Raw genomic sequence first — 25,916 nt, 5'->3', positions numbered from 1 at the left:
CCCCCCCCCCCCCCTCCAGAGCAAACTTCAGGCACTGCATCCACTGCCATTAAATGGTGTGCTGTGGGCCACGCTGAAACCTCAAAGTGTGACACGTGGAGCATCAACAGCGTGACTGACGACAGCACCTCCATCGAGTGCCAGAACGCCCCCTCAGTTGACGAGTGCCTGAAGAAGATCATGGTAAAACATTATTTTTTACTAAAATATAACTTTGGGGTGTTTTCGAGTCCATATAGTGTCATCGGTTTGTTTCTGATGATACGTTGTTTGATTCCCCCCCACCTTGCAGCGCAAAGAGGCCGATGCAATGGCAGTCGATGGAGGTCAGGTGTATACTGCTGGAAAGTGTGGTCTGGTTCCCGCTTTGGTGGAGCAGTACGATTCAAGTATGACGCTTAAAGGGCGTAAAAAAAGCTTCTTATACCGAGAATCCAGTGTTTATATTACATTTATTTTGCATTGTAATGTTTGCGTCTCTTCTGTCTTTCTCCACAGGTCTGTGCAGCTCCTCTTCAGGTACTGAACCTGTCTTTAGAAACCATTTTTTTTATCTTGCATTATTTCACATTTAGACCAGTTTAAAGAGACTAGGAAAGAGCACAGTTTGACCGCTCTGCAGTTTCTACAAACATTACAGAATAGTTAACATAACACCTGATGCTGGTTACTTTAAAATAGCTTCTTTAAGGGTTTTTGACAATAAATGGAAGAAACACTCACCTGCTTTGCATTAACAAACTGAGAATAAGTGAGCAGTTAACGCTTTTTCTTTTTAACATGCATAGCTTTTCAAGGAAATATCATGTAGCTAATTTGTAAATTAAGCAGGAGTAAAATACTGCTTTTTGAAATAACGTGTTCATATTTTTTGGGGGCCATGAACCATCTACTCTCCATCCTCTCAGACAAATCCTCCTCTTACCACGCCGTCGCTGTGGTAAAGAAGGATTCGGGAGTGACCTGGGCGACCCTGAAGGGAAAGAGGTCCTGCCACACAGGCGTAGGCAGAAACGCCGGCTGGAACGCCCCCATGGGAGTCATCTATAAACTCACCAGAGACTGTCAGTTCTGTAAGTAGCTGATTGTTTAACTTTCATTTGAATAAGCAAAAAACAAAACAAAAGGCAAAACAATGAGCTTTAATTCTTAATGCTGGTGTAGATTCTCAGTCATCCAGGACATGGTGAATCCATAAAAGGTTAAAAAAAACTAAAACAACAGGATTGCTTTTCTGTAGATTCTATTCTTGCTCATAAAGTGTAGAATTCCAAGAATTCAACAGAATTCATGGATTTAGAATTAGTAGCATGTTCCTGTGCTTTTTTTAAGGAACTTGGATGATGCAGGGATGCAGCTCCAAAAGGTTTATGAGATATTTAAAAAAAAAAAACACTATGCATGTCTGTGTTGCTTTGAACCAAATTTGTATTGTAGTGTATTTGCTAAGTGTGACAGCATTTCTTCTCCTTCCCAGCTAATTTCTTCAGCAGTGGCTGTGCCCCCGGAGCCGAGCTCAACTCTCCGTTCTGCCAGCAGTGCAAAGGCAGCGGCAAAGCCGTGGGAGACGAGGCCAAGTGCAAAGCCAGCTCCGACGAGCTGTACTACGGCTACACCGGAGCCCTCATGTACGATAAGAAGCTGCAGCTGTCTCTGCATTCCATTTTCCTTGTCGGAATCTCTCGACCTTGTTCACGCAAAAGACTGCATCGCTACTTTGATTAAAAACTCTTGGGAATCTGTGTGGCATATCATTTCAGATGTCTGGACGAGGATGCCGGCGATGTTGCCTTTGTCAAACACTCAACGGTGCTTAGCAGCAGCAACGGTGAGGGGGACATGCCAACCTGTTTGTGCGTCGTCTGTCTGCTGTGTTGTTTTCTGTGAAACTGACGCATCTCATGAAACTCTGTCCCATTTCTTCAAACTTTTTTTCGGCTACCAGTTGACAACTACCGGCTGATTTGCCCCGGGCGAGACACTCCGGTGCTGCCCAGTGAATATGAGCAATGTAACCTGGCTAAGATGCCTGCACACGCTGTTATGACTCGTCCAGAGGTCCGGAACGAGGTGGTCCGAATCCTCCTGGACCAGCAGGTCAGCTACGACCTTTAAGGTTTTTTTCTTAAAAGAAAACGGGCACGTTTTGTCCTTATTTTTCAAACAACGTCAGATTCGCGCTCACTTAGCCCCTGTTCACACCTTGCACTTTATATCTGTTTTTGCAAGTGGTCCGGTCTGATTGACAGCATTCACACCCGGCAGTTAAGGTTTTTGGAACCGGATGTCAATTACCTGCACTGTAGGCAGAAAAACAGAACAGCAGGTCTGCTGATGTGTCTGTAAAAATGACAACACATTCAGACATTTGAACTGTTTTTTTTTTATTTAGCCATTAACACAGAGGAGTGGAGTTGTCTCCTAATGAACTTAATTACCTAACATATGTGACATGAGAAAAATATTTGATGATTAGTGACTTTAAGGTTTTAACCTGTAAAAATCAGGACAGATTGTGTTCAGACTACCAACCGTATGCAGAAAAAAGGGGGTCCAGACCACATCTGAGTGAAAACATTTTCAACACACATTCAGGCTGTTTACGCCTCTATTTACCGCTATCCAACTGGAATTTAACGACATATCTGAACAGGGCCTTTGATGTGTTAAACATCATTTTGGGGGCTCATTCCTCAACATACAATGCAGAAATGCATTTAGCCAAGTAGAAGCATTGAGAGGCTAATTTAGTAAATTTGTAACACTTAGATTCACATTTAAAATCATAAACCAAACTAATTTTCTGATAGTATGCCAAATGCCTAAATTGATTAATTTCATATTCTTTATTCTCTTTTGAGTTTAATCCAAAACTTGCTTTTGCTCTTCCTGTCCAGACCAAGTTTGGAAAAACTCAAACGGATCCCATGTTCAGACTGTTCCAGTCCGAAAACGGAAATAACCTCCTGTTTAAGGACTCCACCGAATGTCTCCAGGAGATTCCAGCAGGGACAAGTTACCAACAGTTTTTGGGAAGTGAATTCATGGACATCATGTCCGCTCTCAGACAATGCACCACAACAATACCAGGTTTGTGCCAAACTGTCAGTTTATTAATAGATTTTTTTTTATTGTCACACTCTCTCTTTCTCAAACACACACAAACCATAAAAATAATTTCTGTTCAGCGTTATTAATTTATTTTCTTTCCTTTCACCAGATCTGGAGAAATCTTGCACTTTCCATTCCTGTCAGGAACAATAAAAGTGGTGTTGACCGTGCGGTTCCTGAGTGGGCTCGCAGCGATTCGGCCATCTTTACCCACACTTTCCTACACTCTGTGCCTTAATCACAATTGTCTTTTGGCTAAAATGATCTCGTTGTAGTGTTTTTTTTTTGACACTTAATACAAAGATACTACAACCTTCAAATCAATAATCACATATTTTAATGCTCCTGGCTAAAAAATGTTACACTTCCTTTGTTATAAGATCAGATTTGTTTTGTTAACAAGTGCCTGACTTTTCTCAAATAAAGCCTTTTTAATGCTCTTTTATGTGAACAGTATTGTTTCTTTTTTATACGTGGTACGCACGATATTTTCACTTATATATATCTTATATATATTTAGCATATCTAGCTAAAAGTGCAACGATATGCAGATGACTATTCTTTACATGAACTGTTTCAATACAATCTTGTTTAAAATACTCTATAGAAAAGAATAAAAATTAATTTTTAGGATCCTTGTCGAAATCTCTTAGTTAGATGGCAGATTACACAGAGGAATATTCCTTGAAATAATAAATAATCCCTTCAAGACTCAAAGAAGTGTGAGTTCAACTCTTCTAAGTTATGCTGGAGCAGTTATATATATTTATAAAATTAATATTAACCCAGAATATGTTTGTTTATTCTTTGTCACATTTGTCTACTAAACATCCTTTAATGTCCATTCTGTGATTTATACGTAAAAGGAAAATGCAAGTCATTTGCATATAAACACTGTTACCTATACCTCGTTTTATCTTCTAAAGTTCTCAACTCAAGACGATATAAGGAGGCTTCTGAAGAGCAGTTTCATTGAAACTTGTTATATTATGTTAGTGAACTGGTAAAACTGACAGAAACCAATATCTCAACAAAGGGCTTAGGGATGCAGACAGATCATAAGGAAAAACCCCAGTGACCAACTTTGCAAAAGCTTCAGACCTTACCAACAAATACTTTTGTGGTTTTTTTTAGTTTTATGTGTCTGTGCATGTCTTTTATTTGTTCCATTCATCCATCACTATGTGAGACGTGGGAGGGACACTCTGGACAGGTCGCAAGTCCATCGCAGGGCCACATAGAGACAAACAACCATTCATGCTCTCACTCACACATAGGGACAATTTAAAAGTTACCAATTAACCTAACATGTATGTTTTTGGTCTGTGGAGAACAATCAAACTCCACCCGGAAAGGCCCCAGGCCAGGAAGCGTACTTGCAGCCTTCTTGCTGGGAGGCGACAGCTCTAACCAGTATTCCGCTGTACCACCCGTATTTTCTTTGTTTTTTTTTGTATCATGTGACTGGATGCCCATTTCCACAATTCTGATAAAAAGAGATCCTCTAAGTCATAACTACGAGATACTGAGTCATAATTATAAGATAACAAGTCATAATTTTGATACAGTATTTCATAATTATGACTTGGATGATCTTTTTCTCATTAGAATGGCAGAAATGGTGTCTATACTTCAGGTATCTGTGGTCAGTTTATGTTTCCGCAACGAATCAAGCTTCTTTTATTTGTCTTTTTTGTTTCTGTGTGGTCTATTCAACTTGTTTAGTTGTTTGATTGGTGACATTGTTTGTCTGAGTTATCACTTTGTGGCACAATTTGTCATTCTTTCTCAACAAAACTCGAAAAAAAGAGGAGGAGGGGAAAAAAATCAACAACAACAAAAAAAGGAACAGTCAGGCTCAATGCATCTGACTCACAAGAGGCGGCATTTGAAGACATCACCGTGTGATTTATTTCTTTATTTTTATTTTTAGCTGTAGGTGGAGTTCACCCAGCATTTCCATTCCTGGTTATCTCGGACTTATAGTATAATTTAGACTAAAACACGGCTGATTTGTTGATTTTTTATTTAATTCCGTGTGCTCTTGGTTCTGTTTGACCCACACGTCTGTAGTTCTTGGAGCTCCCGGATCACGTGACCAAGGCGCCGGCATCAACTTCCCCTGAAGTCACCCACGCGGCTCGGAGGCGCACCGGCTCCACACACGGCAGAAACAGCCCACTATGGCCTCTCTCTGAGCCTCCTCATACGAGACCTGTGCACACACACGGCCGGCAATCCGTCACCATCGACGCCTTGATCATGGACCTGTGGTCCAGAGGCTTATTCGGGGGTCATCGGAGAGGTCAACAGTACTCCTGAAGGTTATATTATTAGCTTCTGAGCGCTGTCACTTTTGGACGTCTTGGGATTTAAAACGAAGTGACAGTAGCGCACACCCCGTCTGCCGGTTAGCCAACTAAGAAGGGTCATCACTCGTCTGCTGAAGCGAAGGACAAGCAAACTACGAAACAAAACAGCAGAGGACCGATCGGAGGCCGACACCTCCACCTGACGACGCTGTCACTGTTGGTACCGGGTGAGAATTGAACTTACGGCGGCGCTGCTAGCTTAAAGTGCACCGAGCAGGCAGGGCTCGGGTAATGTCGAAGGCGTGCAGGCCCCTGCCGACTGTCAGGTCCACACACCGGCTGCCAAGCAGGCCGTCTCTGTTGCGGGAAACAAACAAAAAACAAGCGGGGTTCGTTCGTTGTAAGAGTTTGACATTCGCTCGTCGGCTGGTTCAACTTTTAGGCCCTGTTTCGCGCTTCTTGGTCGAAGTTATCCTGACGTTAGCTCAAATGACAGTTGCTAGCTAATCTTCGCCGGTGTTGTGCCGAAAAACGCACCCCTGCCGGTCGCCGCTGTCACTGCCAATAGTTAGCGCTAAGGACGCCGTCCTCCTCGGCTAAAAGCGGGTTTGCCGAAGGGACAGCGCCTCGACGATGAAAGTACGACCCGGACTTGTTTATCCGTGTAGCATATCTGCTCGTAGCCTGATCAAATGTCCGCTTTTACGGTCTCGTTTAAGCGCAGAGCCTGCTCGGGCCTGTGTATTTGTACATCACGGATTAGGATGCTAAACCGCTGGCTAATGTTCACCAACAATGGCTTTTGGCGTGCCTTAATCGTTCTCGGGCGTGTGAACACCTCAGTCGGGACGTGTTTGTTCGTGCCGTTCTCGTGTTTTGTTTTTTTTTTTTTCGGTGTAAATGCGGATGCCGTAGCGTGGACGGTGTGCGTGTCGAAGCTAAATGTGGACTAAGCCACGTAGCATAACTGCAGATCATGCCCGTTGTAGCGGAACACGTAACGTTAGCCGGCTAACACTTTACAGGCGGCCACGCTAGCGGGCCAGTAAAAATTTATTTCGTGCCTCATCCAGGCTTAAGACTAAATAATATTTCACTTTAGCACTTGCCCGCTTTAAATATGGTTCCCCACGCCTGTTATCCTTGATATAAAGCTGAAACATATGGCAGCATTGTGCGTTTAACCTTAGAAGCATGGCATTAGCTAACAGCTAACTATAGTTCATGTGTCAGCAGGTGGATGCTATTTTGTCATGTCTGCAAGTGGTACTCAGTTTTTTTTTATATGTGTATATATTTATTTAGCATATCACAGCCACCAATAATGATTCGAGTATTTAATCTCTGCTATTAAAGTTGCAGCAAGTTTTGGCATAAAATTTTCACTTATTTGAACAGCCTATTTACACAGATGGAGCTAGCACAACAATCCTCTGTTAACACAGTGTGTGAACTTTGACCCGAGGTGTCCATTTTCTTAAACTTAGTGGAAACCAGAACAGTCTGAAGTAATTCTGGAAACCGTTTCTGTCAGTGTCCCCCACGTGTTTGCTTTCACATGTCAGCCTGCCTTTGTCCAAGGGATTTATGCTTTTATTTATTCGCCGTCACAGTTTTAGGATGAGGGGACAAAGTACAAGGCTTTTACTGTTTGACTTTTAATCTAAGACACCTAATAGCTGTCAAGACTCCATGCATTAATTATGCTGCATGGGTGGTGTTGGTAGTGTTATCTCTGGCAAAACCACAGACCACACCCTCACTGCTTCATTAAGATGGAGCCACACTTTATGTGTCCACACAGTGATGCTTCTGCCTTGCATGGACACAATTGTTACGTTTAAGTAGGATTTGCAGTACCTGCTCGCAGTCCTTGGTTGTGGTTTCAGTTTGCCGCATTAATTGAGTCGTTTCTTTTTCTCCTCCTCCTCAGAAAGGCTGGCAACACACCGCCACCCTGATGCAGACCCACAAAAGAACGTGAAATGAACAAACCGCCGCAACCTATAACGGGACCTACTACTGTCCCAAACCCATCCCCATCCCCCGGACTGACACAGGTGAGGCCATCGCCAGGTAGAAGGGTAGAATCAAGGTTTTGTAGTTTGTCTAGTGTCTAATAATATAGTTTTTCTCTGTCCTTTGCATTCAAGGCTGCTTACGGCCCTGGGCAGCCACCTTCTCTTGTTTTTGCCACCCCTCCACCTCCCCCGATGAACTCTGCCCAACAGCCAAGACAGGTAGACTTTAGTCGCATGCTTTTTCTGCGTCTCTGATTGCCTTTAGTATGTGACATGTATGAAAACCCTGCTCTGTCACTTGGAACTCTGACACGGCTGCTTCTGCTGTAATGCTTTGGCAAAATGTGAGCGCAGACGTCTTGCCTTTCTCCTCTAATGTCAGCCTTGACTTCTTTACTCTCTTCCACTGTCCTCCCAGTTTGCTACAGGGCCCCGTGCTTTACACCAACAGGTACTAACTCTCTTCACTTTTGCTTGCGTCCCCTTTGTCGTTTCTGTAATGCATGTTTGCACATAGGATGTCCGACAAAATCGTGTTAGTTTTTCCTAGGTGTTAGCGTTTCCAGAAGCCCACATTGCTCTCTAAGTTAGACAAACTTTAGTTTCTCTTAAAAATGATAAGTTATTTTATTTTGTTCTACTTTGAATTAGTGAGAATAGAATTTCTGAGTTTTGGGGCACCACTCAAGTCCACTTTAGCACCTAGTTAGAAAATGTAGTCTCGGTGTTTTAAATTATTATTACAAAATACAACTAGACTAAAATCTGTTTAGAGCCCTGAGATTGTCCAATAACTGTCTTGGTCTTAGTGTTTGTCTCTAAACAAACTCAGTTTGACTCATGCCAAATTATGGAGGGATTTCCTGATGACTCATAGTACGGCAATATTTAATGAAAGGGAGGGGGTGGACTGAAATAACAGTGTTTTGTCATCAGTTTCTCATCCATTTGTGCCCCTTAAAAAGAAATAAAACTGCTTTTTTACAAGGTAAAGATATTTACCTTAAGTGTCACACAGAGTTGACTGTTTCTCCTCCATTTTGTTTTGATTGGCGCTCTCTAAACTCATAATTCGTACCCCTCTCTCTCTCGATGGCTGCGGCTTTGTGTTGCGTGCTGTCCTCTCATCTGATTGAGTCCGTATGACTGAGTTTGAAAGTGGTTCACATAAAACATTTATTCCTGCAGTACAACCTGAAGTCAGAGTTTATTGGGTAGAACGGAGATAGGCCGCGAGGTGGCAGAGACAGGATGGTTAAAAAAGACGTGCCGGGATTAGGAAAGTTTACCACCCCATCACAAAGTTCAGTATGATCTCAGCGCTACCTCCCTGCCAGAGTCATTTTTGAAGGATGATATGTATCTCCCCAGGATCTCAATCTCTGTTTAGTTTCTGGTTCCTGCTGTAAAAGAAAAGGAGGTAGTAGAGGAAGGGCCCGCCAGAAAAATGTTGGGCTTTTAAGAATATTCTTGGGTTGAAACGTGAAAAAGCAATGCAAAGGAGTCTTTACAGGGCTCATCCTGAAGTTGGATATTAGTGATTTTAGTACCTGCAGCTTTTTATCGGTATCTGCACACACTTAATATTTTTTACTTTTAAACCTTTTAGAAACATGATTTGAAGGACTAACGAGATTCTGTTTCTTTGTATCTTTGTATGGAGTTGCATGTGACTTGATGGTTGTTTGAGCTAACTGTTCACAGCTGTAAGATGCCCTCTTGCTTCTCATAAATCCTCTCTCTCTTACACCTTGTAATCTCAATCTTCCTCATTGTCTGTAGTCCTCATTTTCACCTTAATCTCACTCCTTCTCTTGCTCTCTGCTCATGTGTTGTGCGGCTGAAGGGTGGATACAGAGCGTTACAGGTAACAGCTTTTCTCTTCGCCCCCCCACCTGCTCTTATTTGGGCTTCTCTCAGTTTGGCAGAAATACATGACTTGTACAATGTAGATTCTGTGTCAACAGCAACTGGACTTGATGTAAACACTAGCAGCTGCTAGGAGCTCATTGCTTCCAGCTGATAAATGCGTGTGTGACTGGACACACATGCGCAAACAAGAGTTGCAACATTTTCTAACCAGGGTTAGATCTGCAATAATTGAGAGTAAGTAAGTTGGCGTCTGCTGGTCTGTAGTTCTCATATCGTCTACTCATTTTCCTTCAGAGTTACTATCAGAACCGAACCACAATGACCACCAGTGCTCCAAGGGTACCTCCGAGTAGTGGGCCTCGACCTGCTGGACCTACGCATATTTACCAATCCAGCTCCCAGATGATGATGATCCCCCAGCCGCAGCTGTCTTTTGCTGGCTCTCCTCAGGGCTATTTTATCCCACCTGGACAGGTTGGCTCACATTAGTCATTTCTGCTCACAGACATTAGCACCCAGCTCTGTGAGCTCTTCACATAACAGTTGATGCTTATCGTTGCCACAGGGTTTAAAATAAAAGATAGTGTTTTTGGGAAAAAAGAGCTTCGAACAATTAAGCTATTTGGATCATTATACAAATAGCTTATAAGGATCATAGGTTTTCCATAAGAGTCTTTGGTGTTTCTTTTTGTGATTTGTTAAAAAAAAAAAACTAGAGATTCCCTTTTTGACACCAGAGTTGTCCTCATTAGACACTTTGTTGCCCAAATATTCTTGCTTGGTGCTTTTTTTTAAATTCAAACAAACAGAAGAAAGAGAATCTAATGAAACTTCCAGTGAAACTAAATGAAGCAAAGTATCACTAAATATGATAATGGGAAGTTTGAAAATGCTTAAAGAAAGAGAAACTCAAGCAGAGGTTGGTGCACACAGTACACCACTATGTGCTGAGTTTGCACATAGTTTATTATTATTATTATTATAAATATGTCATTTATTGTTATTTATTTATTTTGTTCTTTTGCTTCTGCAGTACCGGCCTCCATACATTACTCCTACACAGCAGTATCCTGTGTCCAGTGGTACGAGTTTCTACCAAGGAACTAGTCCTGAGTACCCTGGTTATGGTAAGGGTTCTAATCTGAATCAAGCAGCAACCAAGCACAACCTTAAAGGAGAGCACCTGATTCCAAAAAAAAAAAAAAAAAGAGAGAGAGAGAGAATCATTTGCAAGTTTGACCTCTTGCTTAGTTCAAATTCAAATCGTAACTCAGTGTTCCGGATGCGTCATGGTTTTGCTCGGTTGTTTCACTGTGTTCAATTATGTTCTGTGTCAAAATCTGCTGTAAGTGTTATTAAAGCGCCAGTTGCATGTAGTCTGGCTTGATTCTGCTTTGGTCTGTGTTCTTTCTATCTGCAGTCACCTGAAACACTGCCTTTTAGGTTCCATGAAATGGCTTTTTTATCCCATCTTTCTGATGGGTCTATATTCCGTAATAGAGTTAAGTGGAATCTGATGTTTTCAGGAGCCTCTTTTGAATGTTAATGAGTTACTGTTTGGAAATAAAACTGTACTGCACTTTTTAGGTGAGGAAAGGCTTTAGAAACTTTAATTCAAATGCACATCTGGCCTTGGGTTGTTTGGTGCTTTTGAACGTCAGGAACACATTAATAGTTATTACAACTACTGGACTACATTCAATAGATGTAATGTAAAGTTTTCTGTAGTCCCCTTTATTATCTGGGCAGGAAAAACTGTCTGATTTGTTTTCAAATAAAACCTTTACTAGCATGATGGTTACTTTCTTTAATTTGTACAGTTATGAAACCAGTGATTTGTAACACTCATGGCTACTTTTCAAACCCACCATTGATGAGGGGGGCACAAAATGTAAAACATTCCCCAATAAAAACAATCCCTCCTAACATTGTGCTCTAAAAACCCTGAACAAAGTGGAGAAAAGGAGCAGCAGTAAAGCACAAAGTTTGCTCAACTAATATGTTTCCGATTGATTAAAACAAAAATCAAATTAGTCCGTTAGTTGCTGTTAGGCTCTTTCATTTCTTAAGTGTTTTTATCAACAAAAGTAGGGTTTTCAGTGAGCTCCCTAGTCTTTGTATTTCTTTAGGCTTTTTCTAAAGTGACTTTTGATGTATGTGCTTCGAGTCTTAGCCTTTCCTCCCACATGAGTGCAAGACAGTTCAGTCAGCAAGTACTGTAGTTTTAAAAAGCCAGCATGTGTTTAGTTATAAAAAAAAAAAAGCTGCTGCCAGGATACGTAACGTGACGGTACAATGAAGCTGGAGTTCATTTCATGGGACCTTCTTAACACCCTGCTTCCTCTGGATCCTCTCATTAACTCATTCTGCATCTGTCTCTTCCTGCCCTCTCTCCTCCTTTCCTCCTCCTCTTGTCCCTCACTCCCCTCCTCTTCCTTGCTGCGTTCAGAGCCCTCTCTTGCTGCGAGGGGAGAGGCGGGGTGGCGGGGGGAGAGGGGGCGGGCGAGAGAACGGTCGTCTCTCTCTCCACGGTGCTCCTCTCGCCTCCCAGCGCTACCCCGGTGAGTAGTGTGTGTGTGCTTTTGGTCAGCTAGTGTCAGCGGCAACAATCTCGTGCCACTTCCTGTCTCTACTCATGTCCTACATTTGTTTTGTTTTTTTACTCTCACATTCGTACAATTTACATTTTAAATGTTCTAAAATGTTTAGCTCACATAAAATAATGGATGACGATTGTATGCACCGTTACACCCCTAATAAACACGTACCAACATCTAATTCTACAGCAGTGTGTTGGGCTGGTAAAAGCTAACTTCTGACTCAGGCGTACCATGACACCCTTAATATTCATAAATCACTCTATTGTACATATTTACCCCTTGCTTGCCAAAACTTTGTCTCACTGAAGTAAGCTGGACTTAAAACTTCATTAAAGCATCAGCTGCTATTTAAACAGGTGTCAGATTTTATGTTTTTAATCTTTAAAGGAATCAGCAGACATACTGTGGGGAGGAAAATAATCCACTTTTAAAATTTTACAGATATCACAAATGGCTAAATTTGAGCCTTCGTCACTCAAATCATGCACACTCAAATATTGTTGCTAGTCTAGATTAGCCTCTTGACTCTTTGGTGCTCATCTACCAGTCACTAAATCTAAAAAAAATGTAGAAAACAAAAACAAATGAACTTCACTTCTGTAGCTGAAAACATTTTGCTTCTCATCTGAGGAGCTTTCTCAGTTATGTATACCAGCATACTACCAGTCACTGGTCACGCTGGTTAAACTGAAATTGTCTAATATGGGTAATCAGAAGTCCACCTCCTCTCATTCAGATTTTATTAACTAAAGTGGAAAAAAAGGAGCCAAATAGGAGGGTTGTAGTAGTACTCCCATCGTTGGTCCATCGTTTGTTTGCAAAGAATTTAGATGGGTGTTTAAGGATGCTGAGATTATTTGATCCTCAGTTCTTTCCCAATTTTCACTTCCTCCAGCCCTTGTTTTGGTGTTGCTATTAAAACACATTACACACGTTTAATTTATTCAATGGCCCATTCAAACATGGCATTTCTGTCTCTGTTGTGCGATCCAATAATATTAGTAGACGTCACTAAGTATCTGTGTTCCTAACTGGGTCTCAAAGAAACAAAGTTCATCAAATATCAGTTGTTTCCTCAATCCAAATGAAAATAGTTTCATTTGAATTGGAGAACAAATGCCGGTGTTACGTGAGTTCAATTTTGCAAACTTGCTAGCTAATACCTATTTGCTCAGAAGGTTAAAACTGATTCATCTCTCCCAACCCAATAATGAAGCCTAATTCCTACAACCCTGTGATCAAATGCGTATCTTTAACAGTCAGTCGCTCTGAGGTGCTTTTATTTTCCCATGCTGTTGGGGAACATTCAATCAGCTGGAATCACATCAGTTGAGCAGGTGTTGACTCGGCGAGTCTGAGGACACGGTTGTTTTCCCCGCTGCATTAGTATGGCAGTGTGCACCCAGACCACCCCAGAATATGTTGTGTATCGCCAGTCTTGAATGTGCTTATTGTCACACAAGCCACACAAAAATGCAGCACAATGAAAGGGTCTGTAAGTATACGATTCAAACATGTTTATATTTGTCTACATCCTGAATCATGCACATCTTATATGCTGTTGTTGACTCTGTGAACGTGTGAGTTTTGCCTGTATGTGTGCAAGAAAACCCGGGAAGCTTCACTTACTTTTATTTCCTACAACATGAACATCTAATCATGTAAGGATTAGGATCTTGTCTCTCTGAAATGAATTGAATGGAATTTAGGTATATTTGTGCAAAGTATTAACCTTGTTTTTTTGTTGTTTTTTTTTTTTTTGTTTTGTTTTGTAGCAGGAGCATACTATCCTCAACAGTACCCCCCACCAGTCCAGCCTGCCCAGGTCATGATCAACCCGGCCCAGCACCAGCAACAAGCCCCGCCTCCTCAGCAACTGCCAGCGCAGCCACAAGGCCCACCAAAGAGGGAACGCAAACAGGTAGTGTGTTTCAACAAAAGGGCAGCGTACCTCTTGTGAAACAAGGATGAATAAAAACTGTGGTGTTTGTGCAATGTGGAACTTTCCCTTTTACCTCAAAATAACCTCATTATAATGCTGGGGGGGGGGGCAACTGAGGGTCAGAAGGGATAGGATTGTTGCATCGTGCTTATTTATACATATCAGAAACTTAAACTTCTTCTCTTCTGACAGATAATAATACGAGACCCCAACCAAGGTGGGCGGGATATTACAAAAGAGATCATGTCAGGTGGAAGGTCCTCCACCACACCAACTCCTCCACAGGTAAGACAAGTTTTTGGGTCATTTTAGTTCCGTAGTATTTGTCGAACATAGTTATGTAACTTTAGTATTGAATGCAAGCAGCATTACATGACTGTGCATCAGAATCATGTTTACATGACAGAGCTGTTTCTTTTGGGTTGCGAAGGAAAATAAAAAAACTGTTCTCGTCTTCAGTTGTGTTTGGTTAAAAATGTGAAATGATTCTGTGTTTGCTTGAATTTATTGTTGGCCAAAACAAAGCAGGTGGTTAATGAGCAGGTGGTTGTTTTTTTTTTTTTAAACTATTCCTTTCTGATCTTAGGCCTCCACAGCAGATGTAAGTGTCGCCCAGACCAATGGTGAAGTTGTGCAGCCTGTCGCTGCCGTGACAAGAGGAGGTGAGCATGTTCATAAATTTGAGTTGCTGGAAAAATACACACACTCCTGCACATTTTTCTTACTCAGAAATTCTCCTAATGTTTCATGCTGCCCAGATGAACATAAGGAGCTCCCTCCCAGTGCTGAAACTCCTCCACCTCTGGCTCCAGCAGACACAGAGCCTGTGGCTGAGGCCAAACAGGAAGTCGACAGCCAACTAACACCGCCTGCTGAATTGGCTGCACAGACTGTGGCTACAACAGCTCCTACTGAGGTGCTGCCTCCACTAATAAAGGACCGGCAGTCTCCATCTTCCCTCCCCCCAGGAGCAGCAGGTACCATTAGCGACGCAGAGGTCGTAAATAAAGTCGATTCTGACGTTAGTGACACAGTCGATGCTCCTGTTGGACCCTCGGCATCATTAGCAGCAGCACAAGAGGAGACGCCTGTGGAAACGGAGGAGCCACAGGCGGCTCCGTCTGAAATGGAACTCGAAAAGGAAGAAGTGAAAACAGAAGACGTTAAAAAATTGGAAAAAGAGGAGCAGGCACCTAGCCCTACGTTAGAGCCTGCAGTTGAGGTCGCAGCAACCGTTGCCCCCGTAAAGACGGCGGAAGAGGAAACGACTGCGAAAGCAGCCAGCGAAGTCTCTCAGCCTCCCCCCTCTGTACCGGAACCTGCTGCTCCACCGGCCCAGGACGTCGATCAGAGCTCAGCCCCTGAACCAGAACCCACGTCGGCTGAAACGGCGGAGCCTCCCCTCTCCAACGGCCTTCCTCAGGAGACCGAAGAGCTGTCTGAGGAAACGCCAGTTTCTAACACTACACCCCACGACAAACCCGACCCGTCTCAATCTCAGGAGTCCACGCCTGTGGCAACACCAGCATTACCAGCGCAGGAGGAAGAGGAGGAGACACAAGAGGAAGAGTCACAGCAGAAGAAAGACGATGATGCTCCTCACGCCTCTGTCAGCTGCCCAGAGGAATCTACTATGCAAGGTAAACAATTTATTATTGTTGTACCCCACTCAAACAAGGTGATCAAAACCGTTTTCTTCCATCTAGGCCTGAAATAATAACTGTCAGCTCATACTATTTTGCTGATAATTTTCCATGTAGTTCAAATGTTGGGTTTTATTACAAAGATGGTAAAAGTGTCAAAAACAAAGAAAAAAAAAAAAGCAAAGGTTAAAAAAATACAGACAGCAGGGGTATTGGAAAATTACAGTTATTTTCAGTGCTAGTATTCATTTCATTGCACTTTTTTTATTCCTGCAGCTGCTATGTCGGTGCCAAAGAAGAAGAAAACTATGAAAGAGCTCAACAAGAAAGAAGCCATTGGGGACATTCTGGATGCCTTTAAGGAGGCGAGTCTCGTTTTCATACACAGCAACACTTCAAGTAACGCAGGGATGTTGTTTAAGAGCAGCTCACTCTTCATCCACATCTCTTTTTTGTGTGTGGCACATTTAGTTTTAAAACCGTATTCTCATTAAGGTAACTTGGAACATTTCAATCCTATCAGCAGGACCAGGATGTCAAGTCTGTTCCTGAACCCTTACCCATTCAGGCCAGCCCTCCAGCTCCAGCTGAAACCCCTGCTGAGCTTCCTGCTGAACCTCCAGCTGAACCTCCTGCTGAGGTTGTCAATGAGAACTGGGAGGAAAAGGAGGACAAGCGGAATACAGAACCAGACAAACCTACAAACACACTTGAGCCAACTGAGCAGAAATACCAGTACAAAGAAGGTAACTTATGGTGTTGAGCCAGTAAACTGCAATGGTAATATGGGATGTAAAGTTCATTTGCAAAGAGTCTGAGTAAGAATAGTTTCTAGGGAGGAAAAAAGAAAGAAATACCAGTAGGATTGCAGTGTGGTGTAGTAATTTTTTTTTTTTAAACAAATTGCAGACTTTAGTACCCAGCTTTAGCTGCAGCCAACCAAAAATGTAGACACTTGTAACAGCTCTGCATCTCATTTATTTTAATGCAGAACAATGGAAGCCGATAAACCCCGAAGCGAAGAAGCGGTACGACAGAGAGTTCCTCCTAGGCTTCCAGTTTATCAGCGCCAGTTTGCACAAACCTGAGGGGTTGCCTATCATTAGTGATGTGGTCTTGGACAAGGTAGGTAACGTTCAGCTTCAGTGGGGGGGGAAAAAAACTCATTTACCTGAAGGTGATTTAATTTTGTTTGTTGTTGTTGCGTAACAGATTTCTAGGACTGCAAATAATATTGGGTATTTTTGTCTTTTTTTTTTTTTTTAATTCAGGTAAACAAGAATCCACTCTGGACCGGAGACCCCGCTCGACAGATGAGTGCTGGTCCCGATTTTGCGCCCTCGTACATGTGCGTTTCTTCCTTTAAGCCCCCTGGGCCACGGCGCTCCCAGCAAGGCCAGAGAAAAGAGCCCAGAAAAATCAACAGCCTTTCGCTCAACAACGCTGTGCAGCTTAACAAGAATAAGAACGCCTGGAAGCCCTCCGCTTTAAAGTCCTCTGTCAGTCACGAAGGGGAGGAAGTCAACGAAGACGAGCTTGAACAGGCCAAGACTCGAGAGCTGTTTAAGCGTCTGCGCAGCATTCTGAACAAGCTGACCCCGCAGAAGTTTCAGGATCTGATGAAACAGGTGACAGACCTGAAGATCGACACAGAGGAAAGACTGAAGGGAGTTATCGACCTCATCTTTGAGAAGGCCATCTCAGAGCCCAACTTCTCTGTGGCCTACGCCAACATGTGCCGCTGCCTTATAAACGTAAGTTGCGTTCTGCTTTTTATCGTCTCCGCTCTTATGATGACTCAGGTTTTGTGCCACGTGTCTGGGCCACTGAATGCTCATGATGGTATTGAGGAACTGAAGGAGCTTAAATTCATCTGCTCGTCCAGATTTTTAATGTCATCTGCATGAATATTGTTGAACTTGACATTAATTATGCAAACTTGTTTACGTGGTCGTCTCCAGTTGAAAGTACCCACCTCAGACAAGTCGGGAACATTTGTGAACTTCCGCAAACTGTTGCTCAACCGCTGCCAGAAAGAGTTTGAGAAGGACCAGGATGATGATGAGTTCTTTGAGAAAAAGCAGAAAGAGATGGAGCTTGCTAAGGATGTAAGTTTTTTTTTTTTTTTCTCCTCTACAAACTATTTTACACAAAACTGAAACATTACCAATTCCAACAATAAGCACAAACACCTCGTGTCGTTCTTCAGGACGAGGAGCGGGAACGTTTGAGGGTGGAGCTCGAAGAGGCCAAAGACAAGGCTCGAAGGCGGTCAATGGGAAACATCAAGTTCATCGGCGAACTCTTCAAGCTGAAAATGCTGACGGAGGCCATCATGCACGACTGTGTGGTGAAACTCCTGAAGAATCACGACGAAGAATCTCTGGAGTGTCTCTGCAGGCTTCTCTCCACGATCGGTAAAGACCTGGACTTCGAGAAGGCGAAGGTGAGTAAATCACCAAATACAGACGGCAGTAAGGGATGTTTTTAAGCATCCGCACAATAAATGTTTTCAGTGATGACTTTGTCTTTGTGCCACGTGTCTGGGCCACTGATAATTAGTGATGGGTTTGAGGAACTGAGGAAACATTCTTCCCTGTCGGTGACACCGGTTTTCCTTTAGCCATTGCACATAAAAGCCACTCTTTTTTTTTTTTTTTTTGTCTTTTAAAGCCTCGTATGGATCAGTATTTCAACCAGATGGACAAAATCATCAAAGAGAGAAAGACTTCATCCAGAATCCGTTTCATGCTGCAAGATGTTCTGGACCTCAGAAGGGTAATTAATTCATTCAAGATGCTGCGATAAAGCAACTAATGATATATGTTTATGTTAGTGCTGAGTTTAATTAGGACACATTGTCTATGCTGCACAAATCCCCTTTGTAACTATTAATGCCTGTTTGTTTGTTTTTTAACCGTCTTCCATCTTTGACCCTCAGAGTAACTGGGTGCCTCGAAGAGGAGATCAGGGTCCGAAAACAATCGACCAGATCCACAAAGAGGCAGAGATGGAAGAGCACAGGGAACAGATCAAAGTCCAGCAGCAGCTTCTGTCAAAGAAAGAAGGTGGAGGAGGTAGGATGGGGGGCAACGCTGGCGGCCGAGGCCCCCACACGCCAGGAGGGAGCCGCATCAGCCAGCCCCAGGATGAGGGCTGGAACACGGTGCCCATCTCAAAGAATCGACCCATTGACACCACCCGCCTTAGCAAGATCACGAAGGTAAAAACGAAAGCCTCCACATAAACGAGCCTGGACTGTAAGGAAGTGTTAAGTATCGAGTTTATACGTTTATCTTTCTTCTTCTGTAGATCGGGGCTGTCGACTTAAGTAATCAGCTGCTGGCTCCTGGTGGAAAAGGCATGTGGGGCAGCTGGGGCAAAGGCAGCAGTGGAGGAAGTGGAGTTAAACCAGTGAGTGGAGATCAAGGTAGGTTCCCTTTCTCTAAAAGGCAGTATGGATGTGTTTGTTTGCTTGTTTGTGTGATTTGGGTCCTAATCCAACCCATTTCTTTCTTTTTAGATTCCGGGCGTCCGGCCACCAGCACCCTCAACCGCTTCTCAGCTCTGCAGCAGTCTGGTTCGATGTCAACCGCAGACACTGATCGCAGAGTTCCCCAGAGGTATTACCCAACGCTCATCTTCTCACTGAAATTCCCCCTCCCTCTGCATCAACCTCTCTGCTTTGAGTAATGGCCTTCGGGAGGTTTTAAGCGTGCTAATTAAATGTTGGTGCCCCATTTTATTATGAAAACTTATTAGAAATTTAGTTTGTTACAACTTGTCGCTTGTAACTTTCAGATCGAGCTACAGTCGCGAGCGGGGAGGCGACCGAGACAGGAGTGACCACGACAGAGATCGCTTCGACAGGTTCACCCGCAGCGAGAGGCGCGACGGCAACCAGATCACCAAGAGAAGCTTCAGCAGGGAGTCGCAGGAGCGCGGCGGGAGGGGCGGAGACAGCCGTGCTTCAAATGAACCTGTGCGCCGCGTCGCCAGCATGACCGACGAGCTGGTCAGAGGAAGTCGAAACAGAGGCAGCAGAGACGGAGGAAGCCAAGACAGGGGCAGCAGAGACAGGGGGAGTCGAGACCGAGGAAACAGAGACAGGGGAAACCGAGAGCAAGGAAGTAGGGACCGAGGAAGTCGGGACACCGGTCCGAGCAAAGACTTACCAGGTATAAAACCTAAATAAAGAGAATTAACTAGATATAAGATGCATGAACAAAACGAGTGTCATTTAGCTTCTATTTTCACCTTAATTTTCTGTAGTTAAGCGTGAAAGTGCTCCAGCTCCTCCCTCTCCTCCTAAACCCGCCATGACTGAAGAGGAGGTCGAGAAGAAGTCGAATGCCATCATTGAAGAGTACCTCCACATCAACGATGTGAAGGTACTTACAGGGCACCATAAAGTACATGTAACATTGTTTTTAAGAAGTTACTGGTGCTAACGTGTCTTCTTTTCTCCTTGACACCGTAGGAGGCCTTGCAGTGCGTGGCAGAGCTCAATAGTGCCTCAATACTTTATATATTTGTGCGCAACGGCGTCGAGTCGACGCTTGAACGCAGCACTATCGCGAGGGAGCACATGGGCCTTTTGCTGCACCAGCTTGTAAAGGCAGGGACGTTACCCATAGAGCAGTACTACAAAGGGTGAGCGTTTATTTAAAGAAAGCAAACATCATATCAGGACTTTGGCTGTTTAAAAAAAACAAAACAAAGAAATTGCTGAGTTCTTTTTTATGTCTTGTTGCAGGCTACAAGAGATCCTGGAGTCAGCGGAGGACATGGCCATAGATATACCTCACATCTGGCTCTACCTGGCTGAGCTCCTTACCCCCATGCTCCATGAAGGAGGCATCCCCATGGGACAGCTCTTCAGGTGAGTGCTGCGGCTAAAAACTATGAAATCAAGTTCATCCAAATAGCTGAGGTCCTTTGAATTGTGGGGAAAAACTGACAGTTATAGATGCCTTTAACCATTAGAAATCTATAAGTTCTCCTCTCTATAAAATACCCCCCCTTCCCCAAAAATATCAAAGATCTGTATCAGATTTAATGTTTAATTCAGTACTTTAATGATCTTTGACTGTTTGATTGATATGTTCTGCTTGAACAGCATTTATAAATATTATAAACAGTTTACCATACCTCATGGTTTATTTTATTATTCTGTGATAGAATGACTTTTATTATTTTTTAAGTTTTATTTAGTCAATTAAGGTGCAAAATACACATACGGGCAAAAAAAGATGTAAATAAAGAATTTCATATATTTATTTAGTTGAATGCCTTTTTAGTAAGCTGGACTGACTGAATTCAAGGTAATTAATTTGGTTCCCCGCTCTGGCACAATGAGTCATAATGAGGGATTTATTTATTTAATTATTCATTTATTTTTTTATTTTCACATTCTTCGTCTCAAAAGCTTCAAAAGGATATATGGTTTGTTTTTACCTAATTCATATCATTTTGGACCTTTTGATCATTTTAAATAGTAAAACTTTTTGTTGTTTAGGGTGTATTTCAGCAGTCCCTGAGCCTCTGGTTCAGAGCGTAACAAACATTTGTTCTTACAGATGTGACTTTGCTTTGACAGTCATGATCTTGATGGGTGTATATGTACCCGTCATTTTCAGCTGGTAGTAGTTACAGCAGCGATTGAATGTCACAGGAAATTGTCCCCCTGGAATAAAAATTTGTAAATGAAATATAAAACTGGGTCACTTATTTTCAGCCGGAGCACTTTAGAGATCTGAGCTTTCGTCTTAAACGTCAACATCTAAATTAAAAACGTTTCTTTTTTTTCTCTCTTGAGCAGAGCCGAGGTTGTATCATTTAGTAGTTGCATTAAACAGCCATGCATTGTTTTGGTGTGCACGTTTAAAGACGGAAAGTTTAACAGGGTGGGATTGTGTCTTCAGGGAGATCTCCAAGCCTCTCGTGCCTCTGGGGAAGGCCGCCGTGCTGTTGGCACAGATCCTCAAGTTGCTCTGCAAAGGAATGGTAGGAACATCATCTAAAAACTGTTGTACCTTTTTCACATTTCGGCACTAAATCGAGTTTTTTTTCCCTCCCTCATCAGACTCATAAGAAGGTTGGGACTTTGTGGAGAGAGGCTGGGCTAAATTGGACCGATTTCTTGCCGAATGACGAAGATGTGAACAAGTTTGTCACTGATCAGGTAACTTAAGAGACGTTGACAGCTTTTTTTTTTCTCCAGCTTTGTTTTCGGCGTCTTCAAGCGAGCGAAAGCTCTTCGCTGTTAAATGAAAACGAGTTGTAACAAGCTGCCAAACTTGCCCCTCAAGACTTCTGTGCGTGTCGTTCCTTTTTTTTTCTCAGAACGTCGAGTTCACCACAGAAGAGATGGATTCAAAAGACGATGACAAGAAGAAAGACCTCAGCGGAGAAGAGATGAGCAAAGAGCTGGACAGACTCCTCGAGGACAAATCCAACAACCAGTGCGTCAGAGACTGGATCGAGGTACGTGAGAGGCGAAGGTTTGGGGCACTGCTAAAATATTTCATACTGGGAGCAAATGAATAGAAATGTCTCCATCACTAGTCATGAAATAATCATTTAAATAACGTAAAAATAAAGAATCACGGTTGCGTTTTTATTTTAGATGCTAATGACATCATTAAATGTCTGATTGTTTACATCCAAATAAATTTTCTGACAGTTTTGTTGTTACTGTCTCCTGCTTTGTTTTCTTATTTGTGGCAGTTAATTGACGACCACATAATGGTGACATTCTTAGCTTCGTGCGGTGAATTGGTCGTGTTTTTAACCCAGTTTGTTTTTGTTGTTTCAGGCTAATTTGGATGAGCAGCAGACTGCTTCCAACCAGTTCGTCCGAGCACTGATGACCTCAGTGTGCCAGTCTGCCATCATATGTAAGTATGACTAACACGCCATGTGGAAATGTGAGCTGCCCGGTTTTTCTCTCTCTAAATTTATCCTACATGTCTGCGTTAGCCGTCAGTGTCTGTGCGCTTCCACTGTGTGAAGAAATATTGTGATTGGTTATTAAACGCGTCCAGAATTATGGGGTTTATTTTATAAGAAAGTGAGCGAATCTATTAGAGGTTTTATTACAATTTTTGTGTTTTTGTCGTGTCAGGTGACAACCCTTACAAGGTGGATGTGCAGCAGGTCAAACAGAGGGCCAGTCTGCTGCAGAGATACCTGTGTGACGAGGAGAAGGAGCTGCAGGCCCTTTATGCCCTCCAGGCTCTCATGGTTCACATGGAGCAACCTGCAAGTGAGTGTTCTGCTCCGGATTTGCTTAAAACGTAGGGAAAAAAGCACAGAGTGTATTTGAAAAACCTGAAAGTTCTGCAGGTGATGCTGTTCTGCTAACGTACCCAGAAGAATTACTGTACCCAGAGGGCCAATTTATCTGCGGCTCTTTGAATGCCAGCGAGGAGGGGGGGGTCGATGCTGATCTTTGCGCTCTGTTTCTGCAGAACTGCTGCAGATGTTCTTCGACGCCCTGTACGACGAGGACGTCATCAAAGAGGAGGCCTTCTACAAGTGGGAGTCCAGCAAAGACCCCGCAGAGCAAACAGGAAAAGGTGTGGCCTTGAAATCAGTCACCGCCTTCTTCACCTGGCTTCGCGAGGCCGAGGAGGAGTCCGACAAGGACTGAGGGGAAGAAACTAAAATCTGCCGCCCCCTCTTGTCAAGACGGGGCATCTGCGAAGAAAAACAGCCAATATATAAAGCCAGAGCGGCAGACTCTAATCAGTCCTCAGTGAGGATAAATCTTTATTTTATTTTATTGTTTTGTTTTGTTTCTCTCCGAGGGATGAACTCAGAAAAACAATCACTTCTCTCGCCCCTCCTCTCCCGCTTTACACAGCAAGTGTCCTCATCAAACAAACTTGAAAACAATTCAGCAGGACTGCTTGTCAACGAGGTGTGAAATCTCCCACATCACTACGACTCCTTGTCACAGTAAACACAAACCAACTGGCTGCTCTGTCATTGTTCTACGCCTGATATCCTCTCTGACCTGCAGGACGACACGGCAGGGGTGTGTGTGCGGTGTTGTGGGTTCTGTGATTCATTCAGGGGGGTGGGGGGTCATCGTGTGTTCGATCCAAACACAGGTCTTCTGTCTGTCCTTTCCTGGAGTGTGCGGCATGACTGAAGTGCGTTTCTATGAAAGCTACATGAACTAATCTTAATTTGACAGATGGGAGTTTTTAAAGCAGAGGTCGTCTATTTTCTTTTTCCCCCCTCCGTCTCCTTTCACAAGCTCACAGAGGACCGCTGTTGACTTTGACTACTGGGAGGTGGTCTTAATGCTTCCTCCAAGCCATCCTCTCCCATCCCCCCCACCCCCCACCCCCCAGTAGCGAACTACACTGACTGATTTCTTCCTCTTTACCTCTACTGAACTTAAACCTGGCTCTTAATGACCCAATCACAGTTAAAACTTGAAATCTGCAGAAAAGAATTGACTTGATAAAAAAATATATATAGAGTGGGAAAAAAAAAACATTAAAAAAAAAAGAAAGAAAGAAAGAAAGAAACAGAAGTGATCCGAAAGCCTTTTCTACTTTAAGTGGAAACTCATTTCAGGACCTTTCTGTAAATATATAATAATAACAATGATGATAATATACTTTTTTCTCTTTTTTTTCCTGTTTTATTTTTCAGAAACCGTGATTTTCTGATATAATTGCAGTGTCTCCTTTTCCGACAGAAAACAGTTGTCCAGATGCAGAGATAATCCATTGATTATTAGTTTTATTTGAATTTTGTAAATATGTTTCTTTTTTTTTTTCTCCTTTTTTTTTTTTTTTTGGTTTCTTTATTTAAGAAATGATTGAACCGATGGTATGAAAAAGTGCAGTTTGCCCTTTTAAAACATTACAAATAAAGGAGTTAAGTTGCTGAGCAGAGTTTGGAGAGTAAAATCTGTTGAGATGCTCTTATTTTATGGTTTTTACTGACACTTCCGGATCATTCTTTAACACGGCTGAAGCTTTTTGACCTACTTTTTTAAAATCATTACAAGTTATAAATGGAATGTGTACAGTAGCGACAGCTTTAAACCACACCTCAGTTTTATATTTTCTGAATAAGCTTTCTGAAGGTCATTTCAAGTTTTTTTCTTTCACTAAGGCTGCTTTTTTTCACTTACTGTCTTGTACCTGGCCTTATTTTCAGTCTGCTTTAAAAAAGAAAATTACTAGCATGAAGAAGACTGAAGATGTGGTGTCAAACTTAAAGCACCGTCTGCACCAGATGAACTTTATCTGACAGGATTAACATCCAACAGAACCCCGACACAGACCTGATGACCAGCAGCCCGTTAATCGCTCTGGAATCACTTGGTTGGCGCTAAAACGCTGTCTCGTTTCTGGAGTTTTCTTCTCATTTTCGTTGATTCGACCAATGAAATGACACAAACAAGTTTGTTGGCAGCAGAGTGCTTAAAGATCCAATTTAAAACTGGTTAAGCTGTCGAGGCTGGTTCTGCTCTTTGAGTTTAGAAGCCTTTTTCTTTTTTCTCTCTCTCTCTTTTTACACCTGAGTGATTTGTGAGTGAGAGTTAAGTGAGTAAAACAAAAACAAAAGTCATTCTGAATTTAGAAGCGCTCAGGGAGCACAAACCTCCACCAAGGCCACAGATTAATAAATGGCGAGATCCGGATCATAATCTGGATCAGCACCAACATTTCCTCCAAATCTGTTCTTTAGTTTTTACCTGATCTTTGCCAACAAACAAACGAAAAACAGAACTTCTTTGGTGGAGGAAACAAAAGGGTCACATGTAGGAGCAGAGAGAAGGTTTGAACAAAGGGCTTACCTGTGACCTCGACCTTTGACCCCATGAAGCTTGCACTCAACATGGAGTCAGCTGAATGCTTTGTTTACACTGAGCGCGTACCCGTATTTCCGAATTTGCTTGTCAATATATCTAGAGAACAACTGGAGTAAACGACACCATTTGATATAGTTCAGGATAACCTACCTGCTGGGTTGGTATGACCAAATATTGGGTCAAAAAGTGGAATTAAAGATGAGCCGAGTCACCATTTTAAGGCAGAATATGACCAAAACTTGACTGGACTTCTACTAATAAGTCAAGGTAAGAAGGTTTCTAGTCGGTGAGTTTAGGTTTCTTACATAACATCTAATAACCCAGATTGCGGGCTGCTCTTTCTAATTCAACAAATTAGTCGTTTTAATCCAATTGTCCCACTGGGTCAAGCTGCTAATCCAACCCTGCCGAATTCAAACTGCCTGGGTTGGCTTGGTCCACGTTTGACCCCTGGCTTTGTGTTGCTCTTTAACCCAGCACTTGTTTCATTTCATACTTAGCAGTGAGCACCTTGAAGCCCTGCTGCTTAAAGTCACATAGGGTAGTGGTAAATAAAACCATGTGGGGAGGGGGA

General features: G+C 42.7%; 2 protein-coding genes and 2 non-coding genes across 4 annotated transcripts in view; all 4 read left to right on the top strand.

Moving 5' to 3' along the window:
* Positions 1-3,551, top strand: part of tfa (transferrin-a) — a 6,390-nt gene extending 2,839 nt beyond the window's left edge. Inside the window, exons 9-17 of the mRNA XM_017422512.3 lie at positions 20-183; positions 293-389; positions 499-519; positions 909-1,073; positions 1,478-1,628; positions 1,761-1,828; positions 1,946-2,097; positions 2,898-3,090; positions 3,221-3,551. Of these exons, the coding sequence (XP_017278001.1) occupies positions 20-183; positions 293-389; positions 499-519; positions 909-1,073; positions 1,478-1,628; positions 1,761-1,828; positions 1,946-2,097; positions 2,898-3,090; positions 3,221-3,264 (1,055 nt within the window). The 3' untranslated portion in view covers positions 3,265-3,551. The remainder of the gene's footprint in view (positions 1-19; positions 184-292; positions 390-498; positions 520-908; positions 1,074-1,477; positions 1,629-1,760; positions 1,829-1,945; positions 2,098-2,897; positions 3,091-3,220) is intronic.
* A 1,670-nt stretch (positions 3,552-5,221) lies between these two features.
* eif4g1a (eukaryotic translation initiation factor 4 gamma, 1a) lies at positions 5,222-24,060 on the top strand. The gene is given in 33 exon segments (XM_025007269.2): positions 5,222-5,650; positions 7,357-7,483; positions 7,577-7,663; positions 7,863-7,895; positions 9,291-9,311; positions 9,611-9,790; positions 10,350-10,443; positions 11,766-11,785; positions 11,787-11,877; positions 13,692-13,837; positions 14,051-14,143; positions 14,445-14,520; positions 14,617-15,498; positions 15,778-15,866; positions 16,025-16,247; positions 16,493-16,626; positions 16,773-17,255; positions 17,463-17,609; positions 17,711-17,947; positions 18,175-18,279; positions 18,443-18,724; positions 18,814-18,931; positions 19,025-19,124; positions 19,303-19,679; positions 19,774-19,892; positions 19,982-20,154; positions 20,258-20,383; positions 21,426-21,507; positions 21,587-21,685; positions 21,847-21,987; positions 22,319-22,400; positions 22,628-22,768; positions 22,974-24,060. Coding segments are annotated over 32 exon segments (5,238 nt in total). The 5' UTR covers positions 5,222-5,650; positions 7,357-7,408; the 3' UTR covers positions 23,156-24,060.
* LOC112450728 lies at positions 17,287-17,363 on the top strand. Its single transcript, XR_003039395.1, has one exon. It is a non-coding gene; the product is annotated as a small nucleolar RNA SNORD66 (small nucleolar RNA).
* Positions 18,012-18,087, top strand: LOC112450727. Its single transcript, XR_003039394.1, has one exon. It is a non-coding gene; the product is annotated as a small nucleolar RNA SNORD66 (small nucleolar RNA).
* Positions 24,061-25,916: the final 1,856 nt, after the last annotated feature.

This window comes from Kryptolebias marmoratus, linkage group LG20, assembly GCF_001649575.2.
Source record: "Kryptolebias marmoratus isolate JLee-2015 linkage group LG20, ASM164957v2, whole genome shotgun sequence".
Classification (NCBI taxonomy): Eukaryota; Metazoa; Chordata; class Actinopteri; order Cyprinodontiformes; family Rivulidae; genus Kryptolebias; species Kryptolebias marmoratus.
The sequence above is the reverse complement of the archived record's forward strand: the minus strand, read 5'-3'. Positions and strand labels throughout refer to the sequence as shown.